The sequence below is a fragment of the Glandiceps talaboti genome, chromosome 18 (genome assembly GCF_964340395.1).
Source record: "Glandiceps talaboti chromosome 18, keGlaTala1.1, whole genome shotgun sequence".
In the NCBI taxonomy this organism is placed as follows: Eukaryota; Metazoa; Hemichordata; class Enteropneusta; family Spengelidae; genus Glandiceps; species Glandiceps talaboti.
In genome coordinates, this window is record NC_135566.1 from 8,488,001 (window position 1) to 8,507,285 (window position 19,285).

Consider the following 19,285-nt stretch of genomic DNA (forward strand, 5'->3'; position numbering starts at 1 on the left):
TTCGCATAACAACAATCAGCATAATGTAGTACAAAAGTTGCTTTTCCTATAAAAATCAGAAATATGTTGTCGACCCTATCTTTTGAAATTTGACCTTTAAAAAATATCGACATATTCTCACCTTTACAAGAAAAGCTCAACAAAATAACACTGCTTGCGTCAAAGCTTCGTTAAGCAGAACATTAAAGTATAAAAAACATTTACAGTGTACGGTTGAAACTGCCGGATGCTAAAAAAACGAACGAAAATAAACTAGCTGGCCTATTAAGCTGTTGACTGTACACGAGCGAGCACTGTTGTGACTGTTATGTAAAACTTAAAATAAAAACCAGGTGATATAGCCTGACCTGGCATTAGTGACCTGACATTAGTGCTGCATGTTGTGACTTTCTTTTAAATAAAATTTTGAGTGAAATGTTGTCACTTTATATTATTTTGCAGCTTAGGTTGATTAATGATACAATTGTTTATGAAATATGGGTTTAATACAAACAAATTACATGTACTTCGCAATCGTATCCTATAAATTGTTTACAACTTATATAGAGTTTGACCCACCTTTCTAATAGTGGTAGCGTCCATGCATACTGCGCAATTTCAAAATCCAACATGGCGTCAGATGTTGATATTGTTCGAGTAACCGAATCGCAACTACGAGAAATTGCAGATAAACTAGCCGATCAGAGACCTAAATCCGCTTTGAAAGGTGAGTTTAGAATTTCAATCAAACTCGTTTGGGTTTGTTAGTAACTATGACGGTCAATTATTCCCGAACAAGGATGTATCTTTTTTGTATACACACTTCCAAGAAATAACCGATGTTTAGCCCAGGTGTGCTACCGTGAACGACCATCATTTGGTTAGTCATAGATTATAAAATGTAAGACTCCCTTATATGTGTGAGTATTTCTTTAGCAGTCAGCAATGTCAAGTGTGAAATCGGGATGTTTTTTTTAAAAAAATACTCAAAAACTGTCAGAGCCACACACTTCACTTCAGTTGAAAAGCAATCTGCAAATTTCTGTAAATATCACCATCCATATTGCTATCATTAATTGAAATATTCCTCTCTCTTTCATGGTAATATTAAAGTTTGAGCTTATCAAACAGCGTTCATTGTGTCAGAAGTAGTGGTGAACATATCAAGGAGCAATGAGTTCAAATATGTTTACCAATCAACCCTCTCTCAACCAGGGTGGTATTGTGTTTATAACTAATATAGTTGAGCAAAACATTGACGTCATTGTCTCTCATTGTTTTACCTTTCTTGTTAGTTTCACTTTGTAGGAATAAATCCACAGGTTCTGTTTCCTGGAAAGAATTGTAGTCCACCTGTAAACTTAATTGAAACTTGATGTGAAGCTTAACAGAGTAAATTTTCAAACACTGAGTATTTTGTCGCCCAAATTGAGACATATAATATGTAACTCTGAATTGTCCTTTGAACTGTTGAAATGAAGCCATATAATAATGAAGCCATGTGAATTAGTGAACTCAACACCATACTAGGAGAACTGGTCCTCCCTCCCATACATGGGAGAAGCTAGTATGGATACCTACAGGTTCAAGACTATATAATATATTGCTGTGTATATTCATGTAATTATGTTTTCACCAACATGTTTTGAGACAAACTACTTTCCTCAGGGATGAACTCATCAGAGCAATCACTGACTTTATATGAGTCAAAGTAATGAAATGACAGTGAATTGATATAGTGGTCTCAGTGCTGCATAAATTGAAGTTGCAATGCCATCATTTGGCCTAGGAGATTTTGCTATTCACTTTCCCAAATTATTGAAACTATTAGACCGTCATTACTTTTACATGCTTTCAGAAAGTGGGAAGCATTTATTAAATATTAAGAGAATCATTGTGAGCTTCCAATGTGTATTGGGCACTTATGATATGGGATGTTCCTCAGTAAAATTATCGTTAATTTGGAATAATTGATGCCTATAACCTTGCTGTTGTTCATTTTTAGAAGATAAAATGCAGAAAACTGGTGATGAGAAAAATGGGAAGGGAAATGATGGACGAAAGAGAAGGGAGCCAAGACGACCAGCAATGACCTTTTATCAACCAGGTGTCACAAGACTCACTCGAAGGGGTGACTCTACCACTTCAGTTGATAGCAAAGTCAAGGCTGAGCAGGGTGCTACAAAAAGGGATGATGTTGATAAAACTGATAGATATAGTGAAGATGATGTCAACAGCCAAGTATATGAAAATGTAACTATAAGAAGTCCCACAAGTCCCACTATAACCAGTCCAAGAAGTCCTACAAGTCCCACTATAACCAGTCCAAGAAGTCCCACAAGTCCCAAAGAAGAGAGTAGGAACAGGAAACAAAACATAAAAAGTAAGAAGCCTGATAGAGTTGTGTACACTGTAAGGAATCGAGTACAGAAAACAAGAGAACAGGAGGAGGGGGAGGGGGAGGGGGAGGGTACACAGGAACATGTTGTGAATAGAAAAGATCAATCACCAAGAATACAGAAAACTCATGAAGAGTCAACAAGAAAGGTTAGACAGGACCAACAGAGGAAGGATTCAAGAAAGAAAGAGGCACCAATTGCTTTCAGTGATACAGACTCGAGAGAAGTTATGTTAGATCAGGTCGGAGAGATTGTAGTGACACTGTCCAGTGGGCTGGATTTGAGTGATCAAGAAAGACTACCTGATCACCCAGAAATAAAATCTAGGAAACCCTATCACAGGAAAATACCAGAAAGATTCCGAACTGAAAGTACAAGCAGTGACATCAGCATCAACAGCAGTGAAGATGTTATGTGTATACCACAGTATGATGATTTGGAAACTGACTTTCATGTTGCTAGACCATCTGTCTCTCAACCAGAATCACATGCGAGTGCAAGGAGAGGAAGGGGGCATGCAGCCAAGACTACACGTCAAAAGCGAGAAGATGATTTTGTTTACAGTGGCCAAAGTTTTGTGATAGAAAGAACTGAAAATTGGGACGAGGAATTTGATGACGAACCTGTCCAAAAGAAGGGAACAAAGAAACTGGCATTTCCAGAAAAGGATCAGAGTTCAAGGAGTAGTCCATCTAGAAATGCACAACATAAACAACAACATGCTACTTCAAGTTCAAGGGTAAAAGACCCCAAAGCAACTGATCATCACAAAGCAAGGAACCGATCAGAAGAGAAAAGTGAAAGAATACAAGAAAGAGGTGGGCGTAGAAGGGACGAAAGGGTAGTTGAGAAACATGGTTCCGAGAAAGATTCACTCAATGACAATAAAAGGGGAAAATTGAATGTCACTTTTAATGATCATGTTAGGGAAGTCAAAGTTCCAGCAGAGGAAGGTGGAAGAAGGAATAGAAGATCTCCTGTTGGGTCAAGAGATGCTGGAGATTCAAGAACAAGTGCCAGGGAAATGCCAAGAAAGCCTAGAGTTGACCACCATGAAGAGTTTCTAAAACCTACTAGTCCTACTGCCAAAGGAGGGGGCATCATTCACTTGCCACAGAATGTCCATCTCAGTAGTTCCCCCACTAGTGATGGTTACCATCGTGGTGTACCACCACCACATCATGAACAGCATGGCAGAGGTCACCGAGGTAGAGGTAGAGGTAATGACCACAGCAGATTGTGGGATCCTAGTAAACCAGAACAAAAGCCTATCGCCAATAGTAGAACACATCCACAACCACTACAGTTCCATGATCCCGAATTTGATAGATATCCTGACCCTGAATGGCACTACCCTAGGGAATCTGAATTCCAACCTCCTCAGGGAGCTTACCCACCTAGAAACTATTACTCGGACTATCCCTCGCTGAATCCTGGACAGAAATACCCAGAGCATGGTCACCCAGAAAGACAATATCAAGATGTTACACCGTATGTGAATCAGGGGCAATACCCGTATCCATATTATGAACCAGGATATGGATACCCCCAGCCAAAAGATGACAGATCCTGGTCAGATCAAATGGAAAGTGCAATGCCATATTATCCTCCGCCGCCACCTGCAGCTACAAGATCACCAACCTATAGTGATCAGAGGCAGGATTATGGAAGGGGAGATGATAGCACCTTGCAGATGGTGAAAGCTAGGAATAAAGATTCTGCTCATAGACTGTTTAGTCATTCTGAAGTGTTAGAAATACAGCTGAGTAACCTACTATCCAGGCGATTTCAAAGCACAGAAAATATTGACTCGCTGTTCAAACTCAGGTATGTTATATAGTTAACTCACATTTCTATAAGGTGATAAAGCGGTGAGAACATATTTAGTAAACATTCAAGAAGAGCCTATTGAACAATAACTGTTTATTCTTTCACAGTCAGTCTGAGTTTGCTATCACCAGATCACCTGAAATCCAATCTTATAATGATTTGATGTACATGTAGGGTCAGCTGTTTGTTCAGTTTGATATATTATCACTGGATTTTAGTGAGATGACCTGAAATCATGCAAAAGTTTAAACATGAATTGTTAATAAAACCACCTTTTAACATTTCAGGCACATTATTTCAAAATCGGAGGTAATGATAACTGTGTAAACCTTGAGTTCTTGTATATATATATATATCACTTTACATATATATTTATTATTCTATGTTTTGAACAGGATGGAATTAGAACAAGTGTATGAAGGAATAATTCTACTTGATGTAAACACTGCCAACAAACGGAATATAGAAATGTTTTTGTGGAAGAATGCTTACTATCAAGTTATAGAGTGCTTCAGAAAACAAGTTAATGCACCAGAGAGTGAGAGTGAAGACTTCGCAATCAAAGAAAGGCTTTTGAAACTCATTGATCAGGTAAAATCTGAAACATCTTTCTAATGTAATTAGTTTTACATATGTTGAAATATGCATAGAAAATGTGTGTGGGAGATGGGTTGTGTTTCTCCCAGGCTTTGTGTGTGTATGTCCATAGAACGCATATTCACACACATTGCCTTCATGCAGGCATTGATATATAGCATCAGTTCACACTTTGTCTTTGTAAATAGAATATTTGTCATTATTTTAATCAAGTAGAAGGGGCTAATACTAGTAATAGTCCCTTTATTTTTATGTTGTAATGTGTGAGGCAGCTACATTGACACAACATCACAAGTATGCATCCATTGAAAGCAACACAGGCCTAACACTTGAGTGACAGCGACAAACACAAACTGACACACACACACACACACACAGACAGACAACATCATCACAAATCCTCCCTCTGTTAGGAGTGTGAAAACGGGTAGGGTCAGTATTGAGATCTTTTCGATGTCTTACATTTGCTAAGTTAGGGGTCATGTATTTCATCTAATCCATCGAGAACACTGGCCAAAAAAAATCATGAAATTAATGCAACTCTTGTTGAACACAGTATACTGCTCACTTCTACTTGATGTTATTTTGTTGTACTTATTACAGGGAACATCATTCTTTGAAAGTCTAATCAACAAACTGCAAGAAACTTATCACTTTAAATTGAGCGAAATGGCTGGAATTGATCCAATTCAAGACAAAAAGAAGCAGGAAACACCACGAGTAAGTGGTTTTGATTTTAAATACCATCTCAGTAGTATATGTTCAGTTGTCTGCTAATTACAACCAACAATTAGAGTTTGATGTTGAACTCTGTAAAAATCTGATGCATGTTGCAAGTTTGCAAGGATATAGAGAGTGCAAGTTTGCAGGGTAGAGTTGCACTATCTCTTGACTAGTGATAATGAACAAAGAAATGTCAGTCCTACAGTAGTTTGGTTTGGATGGGATGATGTGGTACTTGGGGTGTGTGTGTGTGTGTGTGTGTGTGTGTGTGTGTGTGTGTGTGTGTGTGTGTGTGTGTGTGTGTGTGTGTGTGTGTGTGTGTGTGTGTGTGTGTGTGTGTGTGTGTGTGTGTGTGTGTGTGTGTGTGTGTGTGTGTGAGTGGGTGGGGACTTGGGGTGCAATAGCCAAATCATTGTAAGGTAATACCCAGAGCATCGTCAAACTGATAATGAACAAAGAAATGTCAGTCCTACAGTAGTTTAGTTTGGATGGGATGGTGTGCTCTAAATGAGAATTACAAATTCTTCATTAGATGACTGATTTAGAGATTGTAAAGTACATTTATTAATACTGTATAAAAATAGGTGTGAAATAGTCACTAAGAAATAAACTGTTTTTGTTTGATAGGAAACAGAGCTTAGGTTGGGCTTACAACATTGCCAGAAGTGTATGGTCTATCTAGGTGATTTAGCAAGATATAAAGAACAAGCTCAGACTACCAACAACTATGGAAAGGCCCGGAGGTGAGATTTTCACTCAGAAAATAATAACACTTTGTAAATGATACTTACTAGTGGAGTTTAGTATCAATATTATCTGTATGTCATCAGAAAATGGCATAGCTTTATATGTAGAGATTGCTATATGTATGATGATATGAACTCACAAGAAAATTATAGGACCATAGTATAGGCTGCACATTAATGGGGGGGGGGGGGGGGGGGGAGAACGACTATGTCTTTGGATGTTGAAGACTTGTTAATTGCACTGTCACAAATGTAAGATGAGATATGTCAAAGGATGTGTGTACAAAATATTTCTACTACAGGTTGATTTTTGGGAAAGACAGTAATTGGCAAATATATGGAAATAAAGCATTTACTCTGATATTTACTTAGAAAGCACAAAAACAATTGAAATTTTTCTTTAGAATTCCGCATTTTAAAGTAACTATACATTTTTATCAGTTTTTAATGCTAAGGTTGTTTACTACATGCACAGCTCACTTTTATACCTTCGGCGTTAAAAGTGAAATACTTCATGAAATAATAATTTGTTGTGGAGATTTTCACCAGCTGCATATAAAAAATTAATTGTTTTGATCGGATGTTTTCTTGACTGTTTTCAGTTGGTATTTGAAAGCTGCACAGATTGCTCCTTCACATGGTAAAGCATACAACCAATTGGCCATCCTGGCTGTCTATACGGTATGTTATTATTCAAATCTTGATATCCACACTGTGAGGCGCAATATTTTTAGCTCTGTGTAGGATATAAAAAAGATTCCTTTTAGTTTTGCCATCAACTTCCCACCCCCTTTAAGATGACTGAAATAAATTTGATATTTTAAGAAATTTTAAGACTTTAAAAAAAAAGTTAAAATATATTTTTTGCCTCATATACAAACAAGCACAGTAAAAGAAACAGAAATGCACAGAATATGATAATGTATGTACATACAAAAAATTTGTTGGTTAATCAGTTTGATCTTTTTGACATTTTTATCGGTTCTCCTATCTGTATGTTTTCAGATTATAATAAAATTTGTCATCTTCTTTAATGATTAAGATTATGGTGAAGTCTGTAGTGTCTATATTGTGACCTTCTACGGAAGTGTCAATATGGTTGTACAAATTGTGTTGAAGCATTACTGGGTATATTAGGAGGAAGAATAATTTATGATGTATCATGAGTTAGCAACCCTTGCTATCTATGCAAAATAGGATTGTGTAAGACAATGAAATGAAAGAGAAGATATTTAAAGAAAAAAATTAATCTTTCATTTGATAAAGTATCTACAAATCCAAGAAATGCCATGTATGTGATTATTATTTGACAGAGGAGGAAATTAGATGCTGTGTATTACTACATGAGGAGTTTAGCATCACGTGTGCCATCTGCCTCAGCAAGGGAAAGTCTGACCACCTTATTTGAAGAAGCTAGGCGGAAAGTAAGTATCATGCTTTTAATTTTTTGAAAGTGCAAGTTTTGGTATTGTATCAAATTTGTAATACATTGTATCAAATCTGTAACACATTGTATCACAACTGTAATACATTGTATCAAATCTGTAACACATTGTGTCAAATCTGTAAGACATTCTATCAAAACTGTAATACATTGTATCAAATCTGTAACATTGTGTCAAATCTGTAACACATTGTGTCAAAACTGTAATACATTGTATCAAATCTGTAACACATTGTATCAAAACTAATACATTGTATCAAATCTGTAACACATTGTATCAAAACTAATAATACATTGTATCAAAACTGTAACACATTGTATCACAACTGTAATACATTGTATCAAAAATTGTGTCAAAATTGTGATACATGCATCAACACAGTAAAGTTTTGCATTGAAACTAATATTTACAAAACAATTTATTATGAATAGATTAATAGATGTAAATATTCAAAAACTGTGGCACTTTGTATCAATATTATAACATAGTATATCAAAATTGTAACATTTGGTATGAAAACTAACATCTTGTAGGCTGAACACACAGAGAAGAAACAAAAAGAAGCAGAGATGGAGAGGAGACAAAGCAGGAGACAGAAGAAGAATATTAATGAGGATGTACCATTTCGTATTGAGATGTGGGTGTCACATGATGGCAGCATTATGTCCAGTGAGGCTAATGTAGAGGATGAAGTCAGTGGTCACTGTGATTTGAGTAAACTATCACCTGTTGAAGTGAGTGCTAACCCCACCCCACCCCCATCATCCTTTGCATCATGTGAATGTAATATGTGCATGGGGTGGTCATACTTAATTGTATGTTGCTCATGACCCATCGATCCGACATTTCTTCAGTCTGGCAAGATAGAAAAAAGATTGACTGCCAGAATTCGAAAGAAAATGTGACTGATTGCAGAATGGCAACCCCACAAGCATGTATATGAGTGATCATTATCATTCATTAATGAAATTTGGGAACTTTACGAAAATATATGGTTCAAAATTTGATTATGAAATGCAAATTTCACCAACATGTACACATAGACATACTTTTATTTTACTTTTTTTAACCAACTGAACTATCATTTTTAAGGTGGTATGATGAGAAACACAATTAAGTATGCAATATTTAAGGATTTACTTGTTCTTTCCAAAAGAAATATTAAAACCATCGTAGAAAAAAAAGAAGATAATTATACTGGTAAAAAGACTTCTCATCAAGGATAAGAGTTTGTTGAAAGAAACCAATCATGTTGTTTATATTACAAATCATGAAATTAAAGACGGAAAAAGTACATGAGTTACTTTTCTAAAATTGTAATAAAGCTTACAGTGTTATAATCTTTGTCCTTTGCAGCTCAACAAAAGATTTGTACTTAATTTCCTCCATGTACATGGTAAACTGTTCACAAAAATTGGGTGAGTACAATTGTCAAATTTAAACCAAGACTGCTGTCTTTGACTATAAAGTCATGTTTGTGTATGTACACTTGTTGACATTCCTGTAGATTTCAAAGCTAAATGCTGATTTAACAGCTAACTTAATGTATGTTGGAAATTCTGAAAGATAGCACACACCAAAAGATACAAAATAGTTTATAGCAGCATTTGTAACCTTATAAAATGCATATTCCCTTGTGCAAGTAAGGACAATTTAACACTGACTATGAACGATACAAGTTGTAATTCTATGTCTATATGTTCCAATGTGTTCAACTTGGCTTTTGTGAGATATGATGTACAATGTTATCATTGTTATGTGCTTCTTTTTCAATATTTAACAGCATGGAGAAATTTCCAGAGGTAGCTCACCTTATGCTGCAAGAGTTCCAAGCATTACTGGACCACTCTCCCTCACCATTGGGCAATACTAGATTACTACAACTGATGGCGATCAATGTGTTTGCTATACAAAACACTGCACTCAAAGGTAAGCCTTAAAAATCAGCAAATTCGTTGTACCTCTCAATGTCATTTTTACCTCATACTAGAGGGACAAAGTAGAACAAGAAGGTCAGTGTATTATCACATGTGTGTCTATAGAAATGCATGTTATTAAGTGGAGCGGAAGTTATATTGTCTTGTCCCAAATGTGAATGGATTATTAGGATTTGCATATTGATCTGTGCACCTCGTGAGTACATCGGCCCACTAATAACTAAATGAATTTTAAATATCTGTCTTGTTAGATCCAGTGTCTGATAGCATAAGGTCCTTCATCCAAGAACAAGCCATACAGTTGGGACTTGACATGTTTAGTGTTATAGTGTCAAGATGTGTTCAACTATTGAAAGGTAAGATAGGGTCTTGTGATTTATAGCAAGTATTTACATCTGTCACTTCACAGACATGCCTTATAATGAATATATACATGCATCACATAACATCACAGTCTTGTCTGAGAGATTTCATGAACCAGTCGTCACATCAGTGCAGTAAGGTCGTATCTGCTATGAAATTGTATAGGCAGATATGACCTTACTGCACTGATGCGATGCAGCCTGCAGAGAATTAAAATCCAGTAAAATTTACATGTAGGCAATAATGTTGTGTGGAAACCAGAGAATTTCACTTACTGTCATGTACTAAGAAAATGCATATAAATCGTTGTAAGGGCAACTGCAAAGATGTGATGTGTCCCAGTATGTATGACCATATAGTTTGTCTCATATCTACATGTAATGTAATACTTGAAAACTGGAAGCAGCCGTTGCACACCAAATACATTTCCTTTGCCGTGTATCCTTGCTTCTAGCAGTCTTTTGAATATGGCATAACCATCCACAGTATGAAAACAAAAAGTCAGGTCTGAAATCTCGATTTCTCGTTTCCCTAATTCAGTTAATAATAATAACATTGACAACAATCTCTTTGTCCATCACAGAAAATGATAATAATATTGACAACAAGTCTGGTCTACTTGGGGAAGATCTCCATGAGTATCTGCCAAGTGTGAAAGTTTGGGGTGACTGGATGGGATGTAATCAAATGCTGTGGAACCCACCTCCTGACTGCTGTGCCCCAGAACACAGGTATATTTCAAACACACCCCAGTGTAATGAATAGTAGTTCATACCCATGCCCCTGATCAGAGATATACCTCACACTCCTTTATTATAGTAATTCATACTGTGAGATCTTGAGATGTCAAATCCGCAATAAGTAATATACTGAACATTTTTTCGTCTACTTCAGTTACATTCTTGTTCAACCAATGCCAGTCTGAATTTGTGTGAAATTTTATAGCAGTTATTGTGACATCTTTAATATGGATCAAATATAGCAGTTTCCCCCTCCACTGTCTATTCCATAGGTGGGTGTCACAAAACGTGACATGACATTTGACACCTTATGTAGGCATTTGGCATAAGGAAAACATAGCTATCAAAGAAAGCTAGTGATGCTCAGTTTGTTTTTAAAACCTGGTAGGTTGTTGAAGTTGTAGACACTTTACGCATTTTGTTGGAGATTTTGGGTCAAAACAAGTTTACTATTTCCTCTTCAGTATATCAGTGGATCTCTGGTCGTGTTTAGCGGAGCTGTTTAATCTACTCAAGGTACTAGACAAATCAAAAGTGGCAATCATCTCGGAACCAAAAGAAGGTAGGGTACAAAGACTTCTTTCTTATTGTCCTTATACTTTGAACAAAAGGTCACATACAGTACAGTCTTGAAAAATCCCTGGAAAGGTCTAGAATTTCAAACCATTCCTGGAGTGTACAATGTACTTGAATTCTTGAAATGCCTGGAAATGAAGCAACATGTATATGATTGTTATGAAATAATTTGACATTGAGTATTGAAAATTCCTATTGCCTGACAAGCGAATGTTCAGCAGAAGTAAGTCAAATGTCAGTGTGGAAATAAATGACATAAGGATGGTACATATGCCATTGATGTATGGATGGATATTAGGCAGTTTTCCATAATATCTGGTATCAAGATAAAATGTAGCTAATGCCAGGATATGGCAGAAGTGACATATAGGCCCTGGCAACTTAGTGTATGTTAAATGTGTTGTTGACAGTTTCTGCTGTTTTGTAACTGTATACAGCCAATAATATGTTTAATGGAATTTCCCTACCAAGGCCTGTACATAGTTTTTGCTTAAGTTCACCTCAATGCCAACGCCGTACTGATACATGAAAGGGAGAGAAGCCAGTGCATTTTGTTTCATTTAACATCATAATTTTTGTCAAACATAGTGAATTCACAAGGTATCATTCCCCTTTAATACATCTTATTCTTCTATATATATGTAGGTTATGAAATGATAGTACTGAATGAAGATTTAATGATGGCAGGATTTTCAGCACTGACCACATTACCTATGACACCGCAGTACGTTGATAAACAAAGTGATAAGGTATGAAATATTTCTTAGCTTTCTCAGGGCGTTCTCAGTGTTCTTTTCTATGCATGCCACAGACATCCGACATCATGTTTACTACTAATAAAACATATTTCAGTTACTGTTTAGAAGTATAATTTATAATGTAATTCTCCACCTGAAACTTAGTCTAAAATCCAGCCGTGTGAAAATTTTTGGCTCTCACCTTTCCCTTTCCATGCTTGGCATTTCACTAGTGGCCATTTACTTTAATGCATGTGTAGTCGGAATGAAGTCACAAATTCTTGTTTTCCCACCGTGAGATGATGTCATTAGTGTCGCCACATGATTCAAACCAGAGGGTTTAGCTACATTGTATATGACATAAACATAATAATTACCATATTCATTTGGGGTTGAATGTTGCTGTGGGAAATTGTAGTTTAATTTTAGGTTTGACTAAATATCTGCTAGTGAAATGCCAATCATAGTAGGGGAAAGGTGAAAGCCAAAAATCCTCACAAGACTGGATTCTGGATTCTGGGCTAAATGAAACTAATATAATACAAACAGAACCTCAAGATCTGGCTTGAAACTACAGTATTTTGGCAACTAATTATTGAGACCCTAGTTTATTGAATTCTTTTGGTAGTTTTGTGTTAGTGTGTTCCCAAAGGAAACAAGACAATAAAAAGTTATTGAATATTGTAAGATTTTGAATGGACACTGTAGGGAAAGTCTGACTTGGTGGTCAGATTAATGATTCAACTCACGTTACCTTCAGATTCTGGTTGAAGATACTTGCCGTGTTGCGTATTTACTGCTCTTTAGTGAGCTCTTGTGTGGACTAGAGAATCCACTGTTGACGTACAGTGTCGAAAAAGAGTGCTATGTATCACTTGGACCAACTAGAGCTCAGAGTGAGAAAGTTGATAGCGAGAAAGACATCAGTAGCAGCTTGTCACAGGTAGGTTGTTCACATATCATTATACCATATACACAAACTAAGGGAAGTTGTAAAATTTCCAAAAGGTATTCCTGCCTGGTAACTCCTAATACATGTCCATGGCAAGGAAATGAATGAGGAACAAGTTTCAACTTTGTGTTTCCTGGCAACCATGCGTAATACATGCAATGTAAAACAATGAAATGACCCCAAAGTTAACAAAAATTCCTGGGTTATGTCTTTTAAATGGCTGTATCACCCTTTAACTATGACATGATTCTATCACTGTGTTTTTGGGAGTAGTATAATTTTTTTTGTCTTATATTCACAATGTGTTCCATGTTAAGATACAGGAAATTGTTACGCTCTTCCAAAACAGGAAGAAGATGATGTGATTATAGAGAGCAGTGCTGATGAAGCAGAGCTTGAAGATGATGTAAACGCCAAAGATATTAGGAGATTGAAAGCTCAGAAAAATGCCCTAAAGAAGCGTGTGAAGGAGGAACAGAGACGAAAAGAACATATAGAGGTAACAGGGCATTTGCTAAGATTTTGGAACTCTGGTGACATAAATTGGGAGATAGTTTCCTACACATTACTTGTATAACATAATTTTGATGGGGAAAGGATGGATACCTAGAGTATACTGAGTTGCAACAAAAGTATACCGTAATGCTTGATTTACTGGTCTTATCTTGCTCTGTGACTATGTGACAGACATCACATTATTTCTATTTAACGCATATAAATCCCTGAACTCTTTCTACATTACAGGCAGTAGTTGAAAGTCATAGAGGAGCTAAACCAGTAGCTTTAGAGATAAGACCATTCCACCTGGTACCAGATACCAATGCCTTTATCGACAATTTGAAAGGAATTCAAACTGTGGTCGACTCTGGAAGATACATCTTAATTGTGCCTTTAGTTGGTGAGTTATGTTCATTCAAAATAGGTTATCAACAATTTCTTTGTTTGAAAGTACAGTACATTTATATATTCCTTCAGCCAATCAAAATACAAGTGACCTAAGGGGCCTTAGCGCTACAAGTCAGAATATGAGAGGTGACAAAACCCTTAGGTCACCTGTATTTTCAAACTGATTGAAGAAAAATGTTGCTGAATAACGTAATAATACCTCTGTAGTATAATTTATGAAAAATCTCGAGAAATAATGGCAATTTTGAACATTGGAAGCATTGCAGAAACAATGATATAGACATGTGTTGTTGTAATGTAGAACTTATATATAGTATAGTATATAGTATTGCAGTATTGCCTCAGTATTGTGTTTATTTACCCAAAAGCACAAATGAACATTACAGCTACACATACAAAAATACTATTTCGTGGGTAAATAGGGGAATTGGGATTTAGCTTACAGCTATTCAAGCCTGTCCCCTACCATAGTTATATACAATGTTTGACAGCAAAGTGATATAGCAAAAGGAAATGCATAGTACCTCGGAGTTCATAGTACTTATGAAGAACATACGGTAACAATAAATTGTACAGTGGTTTAATTTACTCTTCTAGAAGAAATTGTTTATAAGATCGCTTAAATTCGTATAAATTCAATATTTTTTGTTGGAACATTTTTTTTTTGCTTTGGTACTTATGTATGTAATGGTATTGCTTCTCTTGCAGTAATTAATGAACTTGATGGATTAGCCAAAGGTAGTAGAGAGGATGATGTTATGAGAGCTGCACATTCTGGCAGAGTACAGCAAGGAGCTAAGGCTGCCATCAATTACTTGGAAGGAGAGTTTGATATGTACAATAATAGAATACGGGCTGTTACAAGTAGAGGAACAGAATTAGATACCATACAGTACAGAAGAGAAGATCCTGAAGGCCAAGTTGTAAGTGTACATAAAGACAAACATATATTAGAAACAGCCAGCTCTTAAAAGGGAAGAATATCTTGAGAATTTACTATGTTTTTTATGAAAACTTGGATCTTAAACAAGATCAAATGTGTTAGTTTAATTCACACTTTCACTTATTAGTATGAAGCTCGCACTGATCCAAACTTTGACGTGACTTGCCGGTGTTGGTATGACTGTTAAACGTATTGTTGACTGCTTGTATTGTTATACAGTTACAATAACAATAAAAACAGTAGACAACACATTCAATGGAAGTTGCCTAGCAAGACCTATATGTCACTTCTGCCTAAGTGCTGATCTATCTATGCCAGCTTCAAACTGATTAGTGACAGTGAATGAAACCTATGCATTTTTGTTACACAATGTGAATTCAAAATGTATCCTTCCTCTTAAATTGACTTAAAATATAGTTATTTCCATGGAAATTTGGAAACAGGTGATAGAGTTTGCTGTAATCTGTAAAATAAAGAAGAAATGTATTATTGTTACACTTACATAATATGAAGAATTATCAGCATATATATCCACTTTATTTACAGGGTAATAATCCTGTATATACCCACTTCATTTACAGGGTAATAATCCTTTATATACCCACTTCATTTACAGGGTAATAATCCTTTATATACCCACTTCATTTACAGGGTAATAATCCTTTATATAACCCACTTTATTTACAGGGTAATAACGATGATGTCATCCTGTCATGCTGCTTGTTTTACTGTGATGACAAGGCAAGGTCCTTTATGCCACAAAACAAAGGTATGTAATGGATTTATCGGTAATGAATTATTTAGTTACTACCAAACAAGAAAGACTATAAAGTTTCAATTAGGTGCCATGATGCTGTTTATATCTCACAATGTTTTTGTGTGTGTAAAATTACACAATAAAATGCAGACACTGATAGCATGCATGCACTTTCAAATGTTACATTTTATCTCGCTGTGAACACAGATAAACAGTTTTGTGTTTGATTCTTCCATGTTTCATCTGACAGTGATGTTGGTTTGTATTCACAGTGAAATAGAACACATCATTTTGTATGCTTGTGTGCTATCAATGTTTGTCTTTTGTTTTATGTAATTCGTAACAAAAAAACCTTGTGTGAGATGTTCGAAACACTCGCCTAATTGAAACTTGGTTAGGGGAAAGGATGTGTCGAAATTTGCGGCAGTTGGATGTGAAGTTGATTGTTTGTATTATTGTAATTATTTGCTAGTAAATATATAACTGCTGTTATTATCAGTTATAATCAGTGGTAGATTCTACATTATAATACGACAAAATTTTGTCTGATTTACAGATGATCCAATCAAACTGTTCCGAGATGTCGTACTTCTAACTGATGACCGCAACTTGCGAGTCAAAGCACACATTCGCAATGTACCAGCTAGAGGTATACCTGACTTCCTTGTATGGGCCAAGTTAGTGAATCGTTGAAGACAGAACAAAGTGAATACAATGGTAGTTCCAGAGTACAGTGCTAATCATGACTTTGCCTGTGGGTTTCATGCCGTGGTTTTGTCTCGATTACTGCACTGTTCTGCACCAAAAAAGAGGCAGTTGAAGATTCAAATTCAACAGGGAGTGACATTTTGTTCTTGATGGTTTCTTTGCATAAACCAGTTTATTCTGGATGGTTTATTTGCATAAATCAGTTTATTCTGGATGGTTTATTTGCATATGCCAGTTTATTCTGGATGTTATATTTGCATAAATCCTGATGGTTTATTTGCATAATGAAATTAATAACTCAATGAAGAGCTTGTTTCATTTGAATGACAGCAAAGGCAGAAGACGATTCAGCTAGCCTGATGAGGAACTATTCGGCCAAGTAATTGCCAGATTTTCCTTAGGGTTTTCCTTGATAAATCCATAGCTTATTAATAAGCTGGCAATCACATATTAGGTTTATAGTATTGGTTGATTTATATTGTACCAGAAGTTCATTTCTGTAGACTTTACTGTTTGTTGTAGTCACTTCTAGCAGTTTGTTTTGCATCCACACATTTTTTTGTTCAATATTTGTAGTTATTGAGACAGAATGTCATTTATTTTTAGGTTTTCATAATTATAATGAATTTGGCTCACCCAATCTAAATCTTTATAATCTTCTGAGTGAAGGGCTTTTAAGAATACATTGAATTATTAAGTCCAAGTGTTAGAACTGTTCATCTTGAAATCTTCTGTTCATTTACGAATGATAAATTTATGACAACTATCGTACCAAGTTATTAATATTCATGTTACAGTTCCTTCAATTTGAATAAGCCAAAACAGTACTCAGGAGAAATATTTGCTCATTTGGTGTTTATTAGTGAAACTAGGGTAGTCTCTTTTAAATCCACGGACAGTAATATTCAGTTTATTGTTCTAGCTTCAGAAGGAATTTTAAAAAAACAATTAAGGTGTATTGAAGCACACTGCTCATGACATTTAATAATGCAACTTGTAATGATGCACACAGCATTCTCTCTTGTCTTGTCAAATTTTATGAAAAGCCCAATAAGGAGTAATGATGTGCAAGTAGTTGTTTGCTATAATTAGTTTAATAGTAACAGTGTACACTACATGTTGCAGTCACCCCAACCCATACCTTCCGTTGACATCACTCAACATGGCATACATGCCTCATACTGTGATGCTGACAGCAGCAGAGAGATCCCAAAAGGTCTGTATGTCCCCCACACTGATACCAGCGAGGAGTTGTCGCTCAATTCTACAAGCCTTGCAGATTCTGAGTATACCTGTATACGCTGATGTGATCAGCAATGCAGTGAAATACTAGTGGATTAAAGATAGATTGAACCATGGAAGTGCCACATGGGTAGTACTTCCATGATTCAACCTACACGTAGTTCTGTGTCACACGTCATATTTGACTTGAGGAAGACCATAATGATTTTTTCTTAAATAAATAGGTTATAAACTATGAGGTTTAATCTTAACAGTAAAAAAATGTTTTTGTGTGCAAAACAATTACTGACACAAGTTATTTTGTGATAATGAAAAAAAAGAAGGGTTTTACAGTGTACATTTGTACTGCATTTCATTCATTCATTTCTTAATTGGATATTGATGTGAAGTTTGTTCTCAGTCATAAACAAATTCTGCATTGCATCACAAGTGACAATAACTTTCTGTCATTGATTCTTGTATGTTTTCATGTTATTACCAGACAATACCACCTTCATTCAGTGTCTTGTTCTGTTTTTATTATTATGCAGTAATTATTTTAATGAATTTTTATTAAATTCCGTTGGCAAATCAATTAAACACTGTGTGAGTGACTTAATATTAATTTGAACACAAAAATCTAACATCAAAAAAGCAAAAATATGGCTGCTATGCTAATTTTCAGTCCCAGCCTACCAAAGTATATACTGTAATGTCACTTCATAGACTGTACATATACATGGGTGATAATTGTGACAAAGGAAACTGTTTCATGCTGTTCAATCATATACATTAGTGAGAGATTGTCCAACATCTATGCTTCAAACTATTGTTGAAAAACTCAAATTGCTAGGTAAGTAAGTACAACTTTTGTACATGTTAAACAAAAAAGTCACAAAGGCATCCAGCCTGTACCAAACACCTTGACCCTAACTTTCATAACTTTTTCATGCTTTACGGTATTTTGATTTTAGCATTTATTCAATTTTTATCCAAGTTTTGAATTAAACAATATTCTTAAACACTATTAATTTTATTGATTCCTTGTAAAGATGTGTTTCAATCATAAATTCAAATCCTTTTTTTTCCCATACAGCTGACTCCAAGTTGAAATCATTAATAGCCCTCTAGAATATCACCAATATTATTTTGGAAATGTATGCAAGTATATGTATATCTTTGATTGACACCTTTGACACCCACCATGTGGAGTCATGGTGTGCAAATGGTTAGAGTGGCCGGCTTGGAATCTACAGGTTGCAGGTTCGAGCCCCATCGCTGCTGTTTGTTTCTGATTGGCTAAAAAGTCCTTAGGCGAGATTTGAACCATGACTGCCTGTCAACCCAGCTGTACAATTGGGGACTTGGTAGGATAGAGGTTGCAACGTGAATGCTTTAATTCTATGTGCTTATAAAGGCTGCAATTGATTGTATGCTCCGCAGTGTTGAGGAAGTATACATGTATATAAAGGGGCATTGTGCCACTATAGGTCCAAGCCAAGGGTAAAAATTGGAAAGTGCATTGTCTTTGAGCACAAAGTGGGAAAGTGCTATATATATAAGCTAACATATTATTATAATTGTGTCAAACTCAATGTGATGAGTATATTTTATTTGTACCCTGGAGCACAGATAAGTATAACTATAATACGAATTCCGAAAGGCTTATCACACGCACAACCTGGAATAGTTGGGGGGGACATTACCTACAACCATAAGTAATTAT

General features: G+C 35.7%; 2 protein-coding genes across 2 annotated transcripts; both read left to right on the top strand.

The window, feature by feature from the left end:
* The first annotated feature begins 609 nt into the window (after nucleotides 1–609).
* Nucleotides 610–2,588, top strand: LOC144449346 (uncharacterized). The gene is made up of 3 exons (XM_078139873.1): nucleotides 610–706; nucleotides 1,985–2,449; nucleotides 2,545–2,588. The coding sequence occupies exons 1-3, from the start codon at nucleotides 610–612 to the stop codon at nucleotides 2,586–2,588; spliced, it is 606 nt and encodes a 201-aa protein (XP_077995999.1).
* On the top strand, nucleotides 2,474–18,976 carry LOC144448794 (telomerase-binding protein EST1A-like). Its single transcript, XM_078139088.1, has 19 exons — nucleotides 2,474–4,205; nucleotides 4,604–4,799; nucleotides 5,409–5,525; nucleotides 6,156–6,271; nucleotides 6,877–6,955; nucleotides 7,588–7,698; nucleotides 8,253–8,453; nucleotides 9,076–9,137; nucleotides 9,503–9,648; nucleotides 9,908–10,012; nucleotides 10,603–10,750; nucleotides 11,224–11,321; nucleotides 11,981–12,084; nucleotides 12,833–13,015; nucleotides 13,374–13,523; nucleotides 13,769–13,922; nucleotides 14,639–14,853; nucleotides 15,561–15,642; nucleotides 16,187–18,976. The coding sequence occupies exons 1-19, from the start codon at nucleotides 2,608–2,610 to the stop codon at nucleotides 16,321–16,323; spliced, it is 4,002 nt and encodes a 1,333-aa protein (XP_077995214.1). The 5' UTR covers nucleotides 2,474–2,607; the 3' UTR covers nucleotides 16,324–18,976.
* Nucleotides 18,977–19,285: the final 309 nt, after the last annotated feature.